The sequence below is a fragment of the Anopheles moucheti genome, chromosome 3, assembly GCF_943734755.1.
Source record: "Anopheles moucheti chromosome 3, idAnoMoucSN_F20_07, whole genome shotgun sequence".
In the NCBI taxonomy this organism is placed as follows: domain Eukaryota; kingdom Metazoa; phylum Arthropoda; class Insecta; order Diptera; family Culicidae; genus Anopheles; species Anopheles moucheti.
In genome coordinates, this window is record NC_069141.1 from 34,507,199 (window position 1) to 34,524,814 (window position 17,616).

A 17,616-nucleotide genomic window follows, 5' to 3' on the forward strand; every position below is an offset into this window, starting at 1 on the left:
TGTGGTAAGAATGTCTCATTCCGGATGTTCGCTTCGGGACGGGAAATCATCAAACAATTATGGTCGCACACGTCATACTTTTACGATGCATCCGAACTGGTATGAATTGCTGCTCACCCGCGGCGTGATATCTCCTTCCTGCAACCCTTATCTGACTCACACAGAAAGGATACCGTACTGGTATTTGCTGTTCCGTGTTTTTTTCCGAACACTAACTCCTTTCAAACAAATAGAACGAAAGGCTAGGAACGAAGGACTTCATTCTTCGATTTCAAATGCAACTCAAATCGATTACTTGCAACATCGTACAAATATCGAATGAGCAGATGCGATTAAATCGCGGTGATGACTTTTTGGTTAGTGCTACGTTGATGCTGGGGGGACTAATGTTTCCTTTGCCCTCTTGCTTCTTTCGCATTGGACGGTACGATTCTGTCCAATTTAAAAACCATTCAAACTGACAGATCTTGACCCTCCGAGTTCCAAGCTGGTCCGAAGAGTTGCTTCGAAGTTTTCAATGACAACAGTTCTTCCGCCTGTTGCGCGTCCGGTTCTTGCCGTGTTTGTCTTAGCGTCTTTGCTGACCGTGCTGGTGGGAGAGATAATTCATCCAACTGGCGCCTCACATTGGGTGCTTTCTCCCGGCGGATCGTCGTTCGTATCGTTGGACGATGATGATGATGATGTTGATGATGCTGGGAATGGTGGGACCTGTAATGATAAGCGGAGATTTGGTTGTTTGTTAAATTTGTTCGAAGCTATTTGCACAGTGCGGAAGATGACCGATGATAGTCGGTGATGTCTTCTTCGACTATTCGGTACGGAACGAAAAGGACCGACTCAGGCAATTTAAAGCACACAAACCAACGCACACAGTTACAAGGAGTGAACGTGAAGATTGAATGGCATTTGCAGTCGCTTCAATTTCAAGACCATCTCCTCATCAATGTCGTAACTTTCCTATCAATTTATGATTTCTCGGCTCTTGAACTTGGGATTGGTCAGGAAGAGGAGCATTGATTTTATGTCGTCAGCACACTGTAACGTGCAACGGTTCGAATGATGGCTTAAATTTTCAACATAATTAAAAGGTAATAATTGAAATTGGATAGATCTGGCCTCTCAGCAGGTGCGTCAGTGATTTCCGTACTTTGTCGAGATTTTCCACGTTAGCGATACATTTACGCCATGACTGTTTATTCAAGCAAATTGAGATGAACAATTAATTAAGTGCAAAACAGAGCCGATTTTTTGCCTCTATTTTGTATTGCGCATTTTAAACTTTAGGGATGTTTATTCATGTACTATTGCAAGAAACAAGAACCAGTTTTGACTCACCACATTTCTGTCAGAATAATATTAGATTTAGATTTTATTTTAGAAATTATTATCAAACGATTTACTGACCCACAATGACTCACATAAAGCATAACAGACATTTCTCAAGGCGAAATTCGCACTTGCCTCGACCTGTTATCGTACTGTCTTGCTTACGGATTTAAGTGATCTTCGCACTCGGCAGCAACAATTCACCCGGTTAATGGGCCGTCCCCCTTGGTAAGATGGGTAAAACTTGCCGATAGGAGGTAAGATAAGCAACAAGAAACAAACAAAACAAAAAAAAACATTTACAATGAAGTACCAAAAGCACCGACAAGACAAGGACGCGTGTAGAACCACAGGTGAGGTGATAAGTGAAGGGATATCCAGTGTGCCATGGGCTCGACCAGCCGATTAATTTATGACGTCAGTGACGTCTGCCGAAAACAAAACCAATCCAAAAAGCGTGAAGACTTATCATCTATTCTTAAAACATTGCGTCGTTCTCTTTCTTCCCGGTCCCTTATCGCACCCATTCATTTCGCAAACACAAACGAAAGGGAACCCTTCGAGTAGATGATAAGGCTAACAACGCGGTTAAGTAGGTTTGGTAGCAAAAATCAGGTGGTATTGACCTTTGCCCGAACCGGTACCACAAGCGAATGCAAAACGTGACGAAAGTAGCACCGTATCAATTTTCTAGGGTGAGAAATACGCGCTTATCACGACAATACCACCCGATGGCGTAGGCAGAGATTTCAAGCATTATCACTACGCGTATCATTTCTTTAGGTGCGGGTGACAGGAAGACTCCTTCTTATGTTTAATAAAACTGCAAGTGTTTTCCGAAGTTCCAATCGAAGTAGCCCCAACTGCCAAAAAGAACAGCTCAGGTAAATTGGTTCTAGTGAATTTGATGTAGAAACTCTAACAAAGTGGCTTTGGCAGTGTAAGAATATTGAACCAATTTGCGTTAACAACCTCGCTGCACTTACCAGCGCACAGATGCCTCTTTTTACGCCAACTGTTCTGCTAAATCACTCAATGAAATTACCGCAAACCTGGCTGCTGCGCAACACTCCACGTTCCACACTTTCCTTTTACATTCATTCAAAAATATACTCCACTCATACTGACGCGTAGACGCGTCTAGAAAGGATATCCGTAACCAGGCACCGTACCATATTCCAACACATCATGTCAACAGCGTTTGAACAGTGGATTCTACGCCTTTAACGGTACGTGGTATCCAAAAAAACACACACACACACAGCGCAGCACTGGAACGCTTCCACCGATTGTTCTCCTTTGGCGTTGTTTTTTCCCTGTTATTCCAACTGTCAAAAAAGCAAGGATTCGCAGGGGAACCGGGGTTTCAGCATCAACATTTTATCCTACTAGTTACAAACTCATCAACACTTTGCACTCCACGTTCTACGAAATATAATACACTAAATTAAACTTTACCACAGGAACGCGAAGTTTCCACACACCATGGGAGTGAGACCACAAAACGGATTCGTTGGCTTTTTTCACTAGATAAACACTGCTCCTATATCTTGACGGTTGCGTTTTAAGATTTTCAAATTTGCATCAACTTTACGGAAATATTTTTACCACAAAACAATCCTGCACACTAGAAAACTTGTTGGGAACAAATTACATCGTTTTAAACATCAACAACACTACACACAATCGAAGTACCCAGTATACATTCCGCTAATTCGGAAACGAGTTTTATATCGTAAATATTCTACGCGGTCACTTTAGCTACTGTGCGCTTTGCCACTCGTAATACGCACTCGTAAGACTGCTGGGGCTTAGATAGCAATGTTCAACCATTTAGAAAAAAAAACAGCTCGATCTGGCCTCGCGCGCGAATCCTGGAAAACAACGTTCAAAAACAGACATCCGTGCGCTATCACTGATAAAACTATTGTGCTCCGATTCTGCTGTATGCGTGTACTGTGAAGCTAACGTTCGCCGTCGACGCGTTGTCGCCGCTGAAGAAATGGACTCTCTCGCCCTAGTAGTGTTTTCTCTTTCGCACTGGTGCGCTCTCGTTTGGTTGCTAGCAAGCAAGCTGGCGATTCTCTCGGCAGGTAATGAAAGCAGCAAAATAAGAGGTATGTATGTGTGTGTGAGCGTGTTTTGGCATTGGTTTGCTTTCACGTGGAAAGAAGGATGGAGCGAGAGGGTAGAAGAGAAAATGCGATCACAACAGAACACAAAACGATGCTCATCGTTGTGTGTATTGAATCGATGCCGGTTAAATTCGCATAGGGGAAAACGGAGCATATAGACGTAGTAGTGAAAATGACACATTTTACAACGATGGGATGTATTAAATTTTTTTATTTATTTGGAAATCTTATTTTATTTCAGATCAGTCTGGAAACTAATTTCAATTTCAGGTTTCATAACTATTCCATATACCGATCCTAATATTATGCTTGGGAACTTAAGTATGTTTGGAGGACATCGTGTTATTTATATGTTACTCTAGTCTACTTAAGTCTACTTTAAGAATCAGACATCTTCTAAGTCTAAACCTGGGTTAAGCACCCTTGAGTGGTTGACCCTTTTCTAAAACTGATGAATTCTTATTTCATTCGTTGAATGTCTAGAATTAGGAAGGATCCTTTACATACAAGATCCTTATAAACTGAACGATGAAGCACGAACGTACAAATATCAATAAACTAACCGAGTCTTTTATACACCTCCCATGGAATCTACAAGACTAATTGTGGACATGAGATTAGGATAGTTGGTTCCCTCTGATCTGATCCGATTTACCTTCAAAGGCCAGTAAAATAATTTTACTACAGAAAGACCTAGTTTATACGGATGACAGTGACATTACCCAATTCCTCGACCAATATTACCGACCCCAGACTCCCCCACACATTGTGTAATACCGGCATCGAATGCGTCACGACAAGAAGAACATCACGGTTACACGCCGGCCAAGTGATGGCTCAATGTCCTCTTGGCGTGCTGTGGTCTGGCCGCCATCGCAGCACGTCCAACAGCGACCACAGTGTTGACGCGACGTGATCAGGTTGGAATGCTTAATTAAACACACTACGCACCGATAGTACCCAAGGGGAGGACCTTCAATGACGTTCGATGACCGCGATACATACGTTCGATTCCCTCACCACTGGGCTGGGTACAATATTTCTTGTCTGCGGGTGCTTTATTTTACACCGTCAGCTTCAATTAATCGAGTATAAATGTGGCTACCGTCGCCAACAAACGACACAGTTCACACATCCAGCAAACGATCAGCATTAAGTTTCTTTACCAAACTTACCAAACAAAACCATCTCAATATGTTCGCCAAAGTGATCATCTTCGTGGCCATCGCCGTTGCTTGCGCCGCCGGTAAGCCCCTGACGGCAGCTGTCGTTGCTGCGCCGGGTGTCGTGACTGCCCAAAGCTCGCAGGTCTTTGCCAGAAACTACAACGGAGTGGCCGCTGCATACACCGCACCGACTGTGGTCTCGGCCGCTTATACTGCTCCAGTGGCCGCTGCCTATACCGCTCCAGTTGCCGCTGCCTATACCGCACCAGTGGCCGCCGCTTACACCGCCTACAGCTCACCAGTTGCTGCCGCCTACACTACGGCACCAGTGGCCGCTGCGTACAGTGCTCCCTTCGCGGCTGCGTACACCGCTGCGAACTACGCCTCGTACTACCCGTATGTGCTGTAAGGCAACAGGACTACACGCCATAACGCAAAACCCGATCGTTTGTTGTAAATAATTACCATCGAACCATTAAGCATATCAACCAAGGCGCAATTCTCCCCAACCAGGAGAAAATTTCTTTTTCTGTTGAATTGGAAAGAAAATACGTCATCCAACCGTCGTCTTTGATGTGCATAGCTTGGCCTTCCAGAATCGTTTTTTTCCATTGACCTGTGTTGTCCTAGTGACATTCAATAATGCTTTGAAGTAGTGTCCAGCCCATCGAGGAAGGAAAAAGCGACAAGATTTACGTTTGTTCTTCGTCATTCGTTCCAAAAGCGTATTCCGGAAGCAAGCGTATTCGATGGAATTGCAACCGGAAGTAGTAAAGCCTCTTGAAGTATCTTGGAGTAACAATTGGACGATAGGAAGAAACACATACTCACACTTTATGATGCAATAGAATGGTCATCAAATTGCTCAGAGTGGTAAGCTGTAGAGTTCTGTTTGTGTCACGGTAAGAAAATATATTCCCTTTTTCCTTTTAGGGAAGGTTTCTATCTTGGGTCTTCTCTAGCATAACCCTACTTTCCCGCAGGAGAACTATAAACAGCCACTTTAATGGAGGGTTTGTCCTAATAGTTTTGAAGGAACGTTCTACTTTATTGTTCAAATCGGAGTATCGGAGAACCTTTAAATTGAAGAACAAATAGTTTTGTTCGAACTAGACAACAAAAGTTTACAGCATAATTCTGCTGATGTTAAATACACCCCTATTATTACGATCCGGTTCTTAACAGATGGCAGTTGATCCGGTGTATAGGTCCGAATGTAGTGGACTCACTCCATTGAATGTGCAATAAATAATCATGTATACAACATCCGAAATGACCTTCAAGTGATGCTCTGTATAGATGAGGTAATCAGTAAATATACAGTTATACTAAAGATGTCATAACGTATCGAATTACCAACGTATCCAAGCAAGCACAGCTTCACGATGAGAGCACTCCCAGTAAGACAGTCAAACCAATCGATAACTCCACTAACTGTGCTAAATCGGTAAAGTAATAAACTGAGCTAACGATTACCTTCATAACGATGCAGAGACACTTTGTCCTGCGAAAGACATTGCGCAGGAAGATTATGCAAATGGCATATACGAGGTAAAACCACATAAAAGGTCGGTCATCCTGTCATCCATCATTCGAATAGCGTACACCGATCGGAATTCCTCCGGTGCAGTTATTTCGATATTTTCATACCATCCTTCTGCTCCAAATCATCTCTTTGGGTTAGCCGATTGTTTAAAGTGGAAGCACCAACGGTTCGATGATGGGGCTCACTTTGGTGATATTTTCTTATCCCTTTTCTTAGCACGCAAGCCCAGCTCCGGTGGGTATTTCTAGTGGCGAAATTCCTGTGCGCTTTGTACCACAAGTGTACGAATTGGCATTTCCATCGACGCGTGCCTCACAGCAAAGCGCCGAGAAGAATACTTCGAGAAATGCCAACAATTCTCATATTTAATATTCATACCCCCATATAATTATGCACGGTACGTTCCGTGCGGTTAGAACTTGCCACCGGATATTATCATCCTTTTATCCCACTGTACGGACACGGGCGCACTTGTGGAGGTCTGCTGTTGCTTGCTCTTTCTTGCGGCAAAAGGCCACCCAACAGCATCCTCAATCGTGTTGCGCAAGGTGTTTGAAAGGAAGTGTGCGACATTAGTATTGTCCTGGTGAACGAGAACCGTCTCCCGTTATCCTTTTGTGGCGGCCACGGCGGAAAAAATTGGATATTGATGTGGACTAGAAAGCGATGGGACGGTTAAGTGAACTTCCTCGCCCGGGATTGATGGTAATATGTTAGCAGTGAGCTTCATAAACAATGGACCGGACCGGGATGTGGTCGCAAAAAACCCGTGACAGGATATCACATCCAAGCGGACATCATTTTATCCGCAGGTGCGCACAAACAATGCCGGCCAGGTACGCGGCGCGAATCTAAATGACCTCGGCACGAAAACCAATATGCCAACAATTTCCAATCCAACTGTGGTGGATGGACAAAACAACTCAAGAAGAGAACGTTGGGAAATGGGAAAAAACAACAAAAAAAGGGGGACTGAAAATGACGGTGCAAATGGAATGATGGTATCGGGCATCACTGTCGGAGCAGGCGATCTGAAGAAGAACCGTGCTGTGGCACAATTGTGAACGCGCGCGCGGATGTCCTTCCTCCGCTCGGAATGGAATCTACTCTTTTGATGGAGTGCATTTAGCAGCGAACAGCACGTGGACGAGCTGCTACAGGACTCTTGCCGTCGGGAGCACATCGGAGCATGGAGCATGTGCCGGCGTTGCCCACCAGTTTATAATTGCACCGCGTTATTGCCGGTGGAATGAGATTAAAAGGCTAGTGTAAGATGGGACGGGACTCGTGGTAAGTGGCGAGAAACCAACAAACAACAAAAAAAGAACTCCCCATCCGGGGAAAGCGATTGTCTATGGTGCGAACTGTTAAAACGGACACGAAAGAACACGAATGGTTTTAAGTTCACAAACGTTTATTTCTACTGTTGTCCAAATACTACTACAAGTTCAAATAGCGCAGCGCATTATATAGTTATATACAGTGTTGCCAAACCTAACTCGTACCACACAGAGGTGTGTCAAACTATAAGTGGTGTCAAACCAACCAATGTGAAACGTTGCTTATTATTAACACTCCTCCTCAACGTTTACACATTCATCATTAGATTGAGTTCCTTGCAAAACTTATAATGTTTCACCGCTCCTAAAGGTTTTGTAAATATGTCAGCTGTCATATCTTCAGTGGGACAATACCGCAGGGTCACAACTTTCTTATCTATCATATCTCTTACATAGCACTGTTTCGTTTCAATATGTTTCGATCTTCTAGTTGCCTTTCCTGATCCTGCAAAGCTAATACATGATTGGTTATCTTCGAATATTATTATTGGTCCACTCGTATTTTCTCGCATATCCTTTAGGAGCCGCCTTTGCCATGCTATTTCTTGACAGGCTTCAGTGTGAGCACAGTATTCAGCCTCCATGGATGATAAGCTAATGCAATTCTGCCGTCTACTGACCCAGGATATAACTCCTCCTGCGTAACGAATCATGAACCCTGTGGTGGATTTCCGATTACTAACATCTCCTGCCCAATCTGCATCGCAAAACGCTTCAAGACCTTGATGTGTCTTTCCTCCGAGATGTATCATCCAATTTTTCGTTCCCTTTAAATACCTTACCACACGTTTTGCCGCTACATAGTCTTTTTCAGTTGGTTTACAAAATTTTCTACCTAGTATCCCAACACATGCAGCAATATCAGGTCTAGCACAATTCGCAATGTACAGTAGACTTCCTACAATACTTCTATATTGTGTACCATCCTCCAAGATCGCACTTGGTTTTTCATCGCGTAAGAAACCCTGATCCATTGGAGTCTTTGCCTCTTTTGCATTTTGTAATCCGAGTTTCACAATTAATCCGTTAATATGATTCTGAGCGCTAAGACAGAAGACACCTTCCTTATTTCTTGAGACCTGCAGTCCTAGAAAATTTTTAACTTCACCTAACATATTTATATCAAAATGATTCTTCAATTGTTTATAAACATTTGTTATTTCATTCTCGTCTTTACAAACAACTAACAAATCATCTACATACACTACCAAATATGTTAACATATTCTTAAATACGCGTGTGAATAAACAAGGGTCTGCATCGCTCGCAACAAAACCTAACTTCTCGATTACATTGCATAAAGTCTTATTCCAGCATCTTGCTGACTGTTTCAATCCATATATGCTCCTCCTCAAACGGCAAACTTTTCCTTCTTGGCCGACTGTTTCATAACCCGGAGGTTGACGCATATATATTTCTTCTTCAACATTACCATGAAGATATGCTGTAGCTACATCTAGATGTTTTGAAAACAATCTGTCTCTTCCTGCAATTGCTAACAGCGTACGTACCGTATTGTACCGTGTCACAGGAGCAAACGTTTCATCATAATCATGCGCGCTTTGAAACGAATTACTTCCCCTTTTTCGTTTCTTTTCTTTTTAAAAACCCAGCGGCTTCCGATGACTTTCTTACCTATTGGCAGTTCCTCCAAATCCCACGTACCATTCTTTTGATGTGATTTGAGCTCGTCATCCATTGCAGCTTTCCACGAACTGGCCTCTGTCAAGTCCATCGCCACGCGCCACGATGTTGGTTCGTCCTCGATTATTTTCGCCATACCAACGAAGTAGTCGTTCAAATATCCAGGCTGTTTACCCCGATTGCGACGTACTGGTAACAATGCTTCGCCTTCACTGCCGTCGTCTTCCTTTTGTCCCGAGAAAACGGTATTCGACTCAAGGGACAATAGATCTTCAGAACGTATTGAAAGATCTTCATTGTTGGACACGGCATACTCGTCTGCATTTTCCTTCTCAGTAACTCGCTCGTCAACAACTACAGTATTGGGCGTTTGACACTCACTGTCACAAACTGGTCGGTTGTTTTGTATGTCCTTTTCCAAAAACTTCACATCACGGCTTATTGTGATTCGCTCGTTTGCTAAGTCCACAAAACGGTACCCCTTTTGTTGATCGGAATATCCGACGAATGTCAACTTTTGGGCTTTGCTAGCAAACTTGTCTCTTTTTGTTTTTGGAACGTGCACCCAGGCACCACAACCAAACACACGAAGATGATCAACCTTCGGTTTTCTACCGAACCACTTTTCATAGGGTGTGCTTTTCACCGCACTCGAAAATAATCTATTCTGCAAATAGTTAGCACAAAGAACTGCTTCACCCCAGTATTTTGTGTCCAATTTCGCACCCAATAACATTGCCGTTACCATTTCTTCCAAGTACCGATTTTTCCTTTCCGCGACACCGTTTTGTTGCGGCGTATATGGAGTGGTTGTTTGCATTGAGATACCTTGTTTTCGATAAAAGTCTCTTAATTTACCGTTACAATACTCGCCACCTCCATCTGACCGTATTATTTTCGGGATTTTTCCAAACTGGTTACGCATAAGATTAACAAAATCGACGATCTTGTCTGGAACTTCGGCCTTCGTTTTAACCAGATAAACTATTGTATATCTGCTAAAATCATCTATCAGGGTAACGAAATATCTATTTCCGCTCGGCGTTACAACCGGCATTGGACCACAAACATCACTGTGTACTAGTTCTAACGTTTCTTTTGTTTGGCGCTCTGAAGCCTTGGGGAACTTTGTACGAGACATTTTCCCTTCCAAACACGTTTCGCACGTTAAGTTTTCTGCACACGAATGTACTTTTGCACCAATCACTAGATTATTTTCAAATAGTAACTTGATCGCGGAAAACTCCCTATGTCCAAAGCGCTCATGCCACAAGTGGCAACAGTGATCACTATGTTGTCCCGTTCGCACTACATACGCAGACTCCATGTTTTGCACGTATGTGCTGCCGTTCAAAAAGCCTTGTATCACAACCCGATCATTTTTGATAATGTTGCAAAGCCCCTTTTTGAACATTACATCGTAGCCATCAGCACACAAACGAGACACTGACAATAGATTGCTTTTCAAACTGGGAACATATAAAATGTCTTTAACCACAATTTCACCAGTTTTTCCATTGTCATCGATACCGTGGATCACTCCATTTCCAATTCCAGCAGATTTTATTACGTTTCCATCTGCCAAAGTTATAGAAACTTCATTGTTCGTCTGATGTTTCACAACACCTTGTATCAGCTTGGGATTACCGCACATATGCCTACTGGCACCACTATCAACAACCCATCCTTTTTCGCACTTAACTGACGAAAAATTGGCAACAGCCTTTTGTCCTGCTTTGCCCTTCTTTTTCGATTCAAGAAACTTCCGACAATTTCTGCGAAAATGACCCATTTGGTGACAAAAGAAACACTTCATCTTCTGCCCACCCGGTTGCTTTTCCTCTGCTTTTAAAGCTTTTTCTTCTTTGCTGTGAATTTGAAGTTGATTTTTACGCTTCAAATGTTCATCCCGCAAGCTACTTAGCACGACATCCATATTGAGGCTTTCGTATGGCCGATTTTCAAGAGAAGTAGCGAAGCTGCTGTACGAAGGTGGCAACGAACGTAACAGCATAATCATTCGAAGGATTTCGCTCAATTCAACTCCGGAATTGTCTAGTCTCTCATAAAGATCCTCCATACTTTCGATGTGTTGTTCTAGATCACCATCTTCATCGAGCATTGTCGAACACAGGAGATGTAGTAACATCGCCTGATTACTAATTGTTGCTTTTTCATGGTAGACCCGGAGATTTTCCCACATCTCTTTTGCGGTCTCAGCCTTTTTAATCAACCGTAGCTGATTATCTTCGACAAGCATGGCGATGGTATTTCTCGCCTTACGATCTTTCTTCTTCCAAGCCTCGAATTGTTCACTCCCTTGCACTGGATAATCGTCTTCGATTGCTTCCCAAGCTTCTTCTTTTTCCAGCAGCGTCATAATTCGAAATTTCCACGCTGCATAGTTTGTGGCATTCAGCTTGGTGAATACCACCTTCAAACTATCAGAAGCCATTTTTTAACGTTTCACGATCACGGAAACAACACTAATGTCAGCAGTACAACAGGAACACATCTAACGAATAAAGACACTTTATTTCAGCAGATTAACTGCTACTGTTAGATCACATGGGATACTGGGCCCATAACCTGTTAAAACGGACACGAAAGAACACGAATGGTTTTAAGTTCACAAACGTTTATTTCTACTGTTGTCCAAATACTACTACAAGTTCAAATAGCGCAGCGCATTATATAGTTATATACAGTGTTGCCAAACCTAACTCGTACCACACAGAGGTGTGTCAAACTATAAGTGGTGTCAAACCAACCAATGTGAAACGTTGCTTATTATTAACACGAACGACAAAATAATACATAAGACCTGCTTATGTACCGTGGTTTGGTACGGGCGCGAGCCACCACAATGGGCGAGTTTTAAAAGCTAAAAAAGCAAATAGAGAATGTATAGTGTAGATTATAAAATTTCACTGAACTTTTTTTTTATCTCAACCGATCGTTAGTGGTGTAGAATGTAAATAATCCTCATTGAAACCTTCGCTCTTCCACGACTTGTGGTCCCTAATAACCTTTATTCTCTACGAAATATCCCACTATCCCTATTGTAGTGAGTAGACCTCGTTGAATGCATTAGGAAAAGCGCACACTATGGGTCTAAGAACTGCCGTCAGAAAGGAACTGCACAGAAATTACGTCCGCTGGTGCATCATCCATCATCGACGGCAGTGTCAATGTAGTTCGCGGTCATCCCTTGGCACCTCGATGCCATTTTCCTTACCATGAATTGCCACTTCCCGCTCAAGATGATGTCCTGAGCCAGGGCCTTCCCGTCCGCGTTCAACCGGTCACATCCGGTGTTCACATCGGGTACGGAAACCGGGCACAAGCTCCACCGGCCAGACGTACAAAATCGCATGAGGCAATGGGCGGCAAACACCGCTTAAATGGGCGACCAGTTCTTATAATGTATCGCACTGCTACGACCCCGTGGTAATCCAGATCCTTGCGACTGCCAGGACGGACTGCCGGCACACGAAAGCGGTCAACGAACCCGACCTGGTCGAGCGTGCGTCCCGATTTAGCCATTCATCAGCCAGTCTAGCCGCTGAGACGAGCAAGTTCCTCAGTACCGGTACGATCGCACGTGGTTAGGGAAGAAATAGCTCGCTTATCCTTTTGGGACTCGGGTCCGTTAGGGTTCTCGAAGGCGTGGACTTAATTGCGGGAAAAAAGAAGACATAATAAAATTAAACCCAACACCAATGGCTAGCCTATGGTGCGATATATACGAAAGCCCGGGGAGGGTGGCTTTTTAATAAATGCTTGCCTATTATTCTGCGCCGGAGCGGGTGGAGTGGTTCTTTGGTTTGTTAAAAGTGCCACCCCGCAACGGCAGACAATTGGCACAGGAGGCGCGAAACCTGAGCAATTCCCTGTCGTTTGTAATAAATTTACGATTAAATTACAATCGAGATCGAATTACTGGGAAAAACGGGGTTTATTTTACGGGGCTCCCCCATAAAACCGATCAATCATCCCGGGCAAGGGTTCGTCGATTTGATTAGGACGGGTTTGTCCGAATACAAAGGGAAGGATAATAAAACGCAAACAATGCGGTCGAAACTTTGCACACGGATGTTTCGTGTTTCGTCCCCGTGTGTCAAATTGATGGTCTCGTGCGAATGTGTGACCGCACAAACCTGTAGGGATGGGTAGCGGAAAAAAAAATCTCTCCCAGCTGCGGGAAAACATTCCTACATCACGCTTTTCCAGCGCCGTTCCGTTGGGGGCACTAGCTGTAGGAAATGTCCTTTTATTTTCTATCATTTGTCCCGTCTCGTGTTCCACCGAATTAGGTCACGCGTCGAAATAGTGTCAGATTTACTCACCATATAGTGGTTTTTCCACGCCCGTTTTTTGTGTGTGTCTCTTTATGGGATGCTTGGAAAAGCGTGTTACGAGACAGACATTCATCCAACCTGCAGGTCCAATGGATCCAAAGTGCAGGTAGACGCTGAGAAAATGTTAGAGCAGTTAGAGGAGCTTCTTATCACATTGAGGAAGAAAGAAAAGATACACAGAAAATAATACAATCCAGCAATACAGAATTATCACGGTGGAAAATTAGGAAAGCAACAGAAAGAAAAACGAAACAAACGAACCGATAACGATAAGGCGCGTATCAGTCTTAAATCACAGAACTAGAAGAAAAAAAAACGACAGTGTAAAAAAGACCACCGACGGAGGCATCCTTCGTGTTTGTGCGTAGGCAAACATAATAAGGGTCACCACATCACATTTAGGACAATTATGACGTAATTCCGAAGGAGAGAGCATGTGTGTGTGTGTGTGTTTATTGCACCCGCCCTACCGAACGGGTGCGCCCTACCCGGGGCTGCACGGGGACATTTTATGCTCTTGTCTGGGAAATTTACATTTCCAAGGGAGGTGCCATCCGTCAATTTAATCATATTCGAGTTTTGGGCCATTTTTTACACACCACGTTATTAAATTACGGGGCAGACCAAAACGATGGCCAGACAGACATGCAATGACGTGTTGCATTAGGCAGGAAGTATGGGGACGTTAGATAACGTGATGGGAAGGCATCGTTGAATGAATGGTGGTTAATATTTTAACATTCCGTTAAAAAGCGCAAGTAAGCGATTTAATTTCCATTTTTTTCGCCAAGTGGCCAAGTGAACGTCGACGGAAGGAAGGAACTGTAGCCATAATTGCAGTTATTTACCCATCCATTCCAATCGTCCTTCCGTTAATCAATTGATTGTACCATAGAAAGTAATCCGACTCCGAATGGCTGTGTGTACAAGCGGACAAGCAAATTTGGGTTCCGAAGACCTCGACTACATCACGCAGCCATGAATTCCCGGTCACGTTTAGTCACCAATAAAGCTGATGGCTCTATTTGTACATTGTTGAATGAACTCTTGCACGTGCCGAGAGTGTCGTCGAGTACCGGCAACGGGATATACCAACAGAAGGTGCATACAGCAAAAAAAAAACGAGGAGGATTTTTCTCGTATTTCCATCAAGCGTTATTGCAAAGCGTGTGAGCGAAAGGAATAAAATTATGAGCAACCGAGGAACAAATAATCACCCTTATGAGCTGAAAACCGTGTGTGTTTGTGCAATAACAAGGGCACGTAGGCTGCGTGCATGCAATGGACGTATCTGAACCTTCAGGAAAAAAAAGTGAGGGTCGAACCCTCGCGTAGAAGCGCATAACGTGATACTCGGTTGGTCGATTACTTAATTTGTATTACATCGACAAAGTTGATGAAAACGGGCCATTTCGTGGATACGATTTATCCCTAAGTGTGCTGGTGTGGCAGAGATTTAGGATTAATCAGCATCGAGCTATTCAATAAGCAGGCCAGCTCGGAATAGCTAAATAATAAGCACTCCATTAGGGCATCTGAGAGGCGAATGATTAAGCCATTTGGTTTATTGCAATAATCCTAGGACCGTGTGTGAAAGTTTTGCACATCTGAAAGCAGAGACGATCGTGCACAAACTGTTTCCTGTTTCCTGCGAACGTGTTAACCTACTCCGCATCCGCACGAAAGCATCGATCGGAATATTCCAACTGCTGGTTGGCAAAGTATGGATGGACACCAAGATAATACCCCCCGGCCATAGTAAGCTGGCATTATTTAAATACCATCACATACTTGACATAATTTCCCCACATGCTCAAATGCCGCTGTCGAAGGATAAGAACGGGAAAAGTAGTTCTAAGGACAGCATGCGAGTCCATCTAACAGAAAGGCAACCTTTTCCCTCCTATTGTGTCCTTGTGCTGAAGACGGTGTCCGTACTTTGTCCCACTGAGAAAGGAGGTTTTTCCTGGCATTATGTATTATTTTTTCTTCCATGTTTTTAGATGCGTTTGGTACGGAGGGTGCATTTCAATGGATGGAAACGCGTTCCAATAAGAAGATTGCTGCGTAAATGCATATCATAAAATGGTTTCGAGGTCTTATGGAGGAAGCAAATAATATCCCCATCGTACTTTAACATCGCATACGGCAAAGCGACAGTCATGCTAATGAAGAAATGGTAGAGTTATACCATATAGGAAATCCAATTTAAAGCAAAACCATTATCAAACATTTCAAACAATTCGCTGAAACATGTTGGATGTTGGATAACAGCTGAACGTTGCAGGTGGGACTTAAAAACAGCGGGAGGGTTATTTTGCTAGGGCTTTAATTTATTCCATGACATTCGGTCATTTAGAAATGGGACAATTACCTCATCATAATGACGGGCAGAGCGAATGTATCGAATTCACCGATGTTCTTCGTACGGGGCTCGTCGTTAGAAACTCCCATGGGGGCGGAAGTTGTCGTATTTTTTGGCAGTAATTAATTCAACCGTGAACTTCGGTAGTTTTTTGCGTGATCTGGCTGTGAAATACATGATAATTAATGCGCACGGTGGTGCTAGAAGGTGTAATCTGCCTAAACTATCGTCAATGTGTTGGGTATTGTGCCAGGGAGAACTTTTCGCGGTACGTGAACAACAATTTGTTTTATGCCGTTTTTTCAATTTTAATCTCATTTGTTTTTCTATGCAAATAATACGTTCGATTAATAGAAAAGATTAGCATTCAGCGCGCAACTAAGGCAGATGTTAGAAAATTGTAATTTTCACGAGTAAATCGAATCGTAAGTTTAACGAAGCAATTAGATTGTAATAATGTTTACTATTTATAGAACTCTCGCGTGTGTGTACACAAATGTCGTTAGACATATGCATCTTTTTTTTGTTGCATGTCTCCGCACTAAAACAAGCAGCTGTTAATCTCAATACAACGTAGACTCTGTTGATTGACAATTTCAATAATTCAGCATGATAGCAAGAAACGGACAAAAATAGCTTTTGAGCCCTGTTTTTGAGTTTTCTTTCACGATACATTTTTGCAGTGCAATGTTGCAGAAAACGATGCAACTGTATCTCGTTTAGGACCGACCAACAAGGTTAGCGTATGAATTGAAATCTCTAATTTATTCTAACATGCCCGAAAACACTTCAACCCACCACCATCAGAAACAACGGACACGGGGATAATACTTTAACATTACAAACCCTCATCAATCACGCAAATGCACATAACACCATTAAGTACCCGCGCCTGGATTCGTGATGCACATGTAACAGATGCTCTCGATCGAACGATCGCTAAAGGCACGCGCGTTTTACTTTTTCTTCAGCTGCTCAATAGCATTCTTATGGCGGGCGATGGCTTCCTCATGATGTTTGATTGATTCCGAATGGAAATCTTCCTGATTAATGGCTTGCTTTTTAAGCTTCGCGAGTTGTTCCTGGCGCTGAAAAAGCAACACATGAACGTTGAAAGTTAATAATCGATCCATCACGCAATTCACATTCAGATGCTATATTGTTATACCTGTTTGTAGAAATATTCTTCCTCATGAGCGACCTCCATTTTACCGAAAGAACCTCCGGCATCACGGATCGATCCGCCACCACCGCCACCCTTACCGGCGCCGCTACCCATCTCACCGGCGCTCATGCGAGCGATTCTGGAAGGGAATAACGTAATGCATTTGAAAAAATCGAACAGCTTTATCGACATTCACTCCAACGTGATAAGCCGCCTCAGTACTGTTGGAAGTTGAAAGCCGATAAGCGCTTTGGATCACAGGGCCAGGGCAACCAGAGCGTTAGGTTTCAGACCCACAGAAATGATCACTTTCATTTTTTCTCACGATAGAAACAAAGTAGCCCTTAAGCGCTGTCCAAATAACGGAGCGGAGCACAAATAGTAGTTACCTCATTCCACTGGGAATCATCCATACAGTAGTTTTGCGAAGGGATTGCATTTTGCGGTACACTTTTGGGCAGTCTTTTAAACAACGAAATGACCTTCTAACGCCGTTCCGATACAACAGCACAATGGAGGAATACGCACGCAATGATGACTTTGACGTTTTTGACAGATGCTTGCT

The 17,616-nt window shown here is 43.3% G+C and overlaps 2 protein-coding genes across 2 annotated transcripts; one reads left to right on the plus strand and one right to left on the minus strand.

Moving 5' to 3' along the window:
• Positions 1-4,658: 4,658 nt before the first annotated feature.
• LOC128304520 (vitelline membrane protein Vm26Ab-like) lies at positions 4,659-5,039 on the plus strand. Its single transcript, XM_053041713.1, has one exon. The coding sequence runs from the start codon at positions 4,659-4,661 to the stop codon at positions 5,037-5,039; it is 381 nt and encodes a 126-aa protein (XP_052897673.1).
• An 11,591-nt stretch (positions 5,040-16,630) lies between these two features.
• Positions 16,631-17,586, minus strand: LOC128303852 (ATPase inhibitor mai-2, mitochondrial-like). The gene is made up of 3 exons (XM_053040929.1): positions 17,441-17,586; positions 17,055-17,190; positions 16,631-16,974 (listed from the first exon to the last, which is right to left on the minus strand). The coding sequence occupies exons 1-3, from the start codon at positions 17,488-17,490 to the stop codon at positions 16,843-16,845; spliced, it is 318 nt and encodes a 105-aa protein (XP_052896889.1). The 5' UTR covers positions 17,491-17,586; the 3' UTR covers positions 16,631-16,842.
• Positions 17,587-17,616: the final 30 nt, after the last annotated feature.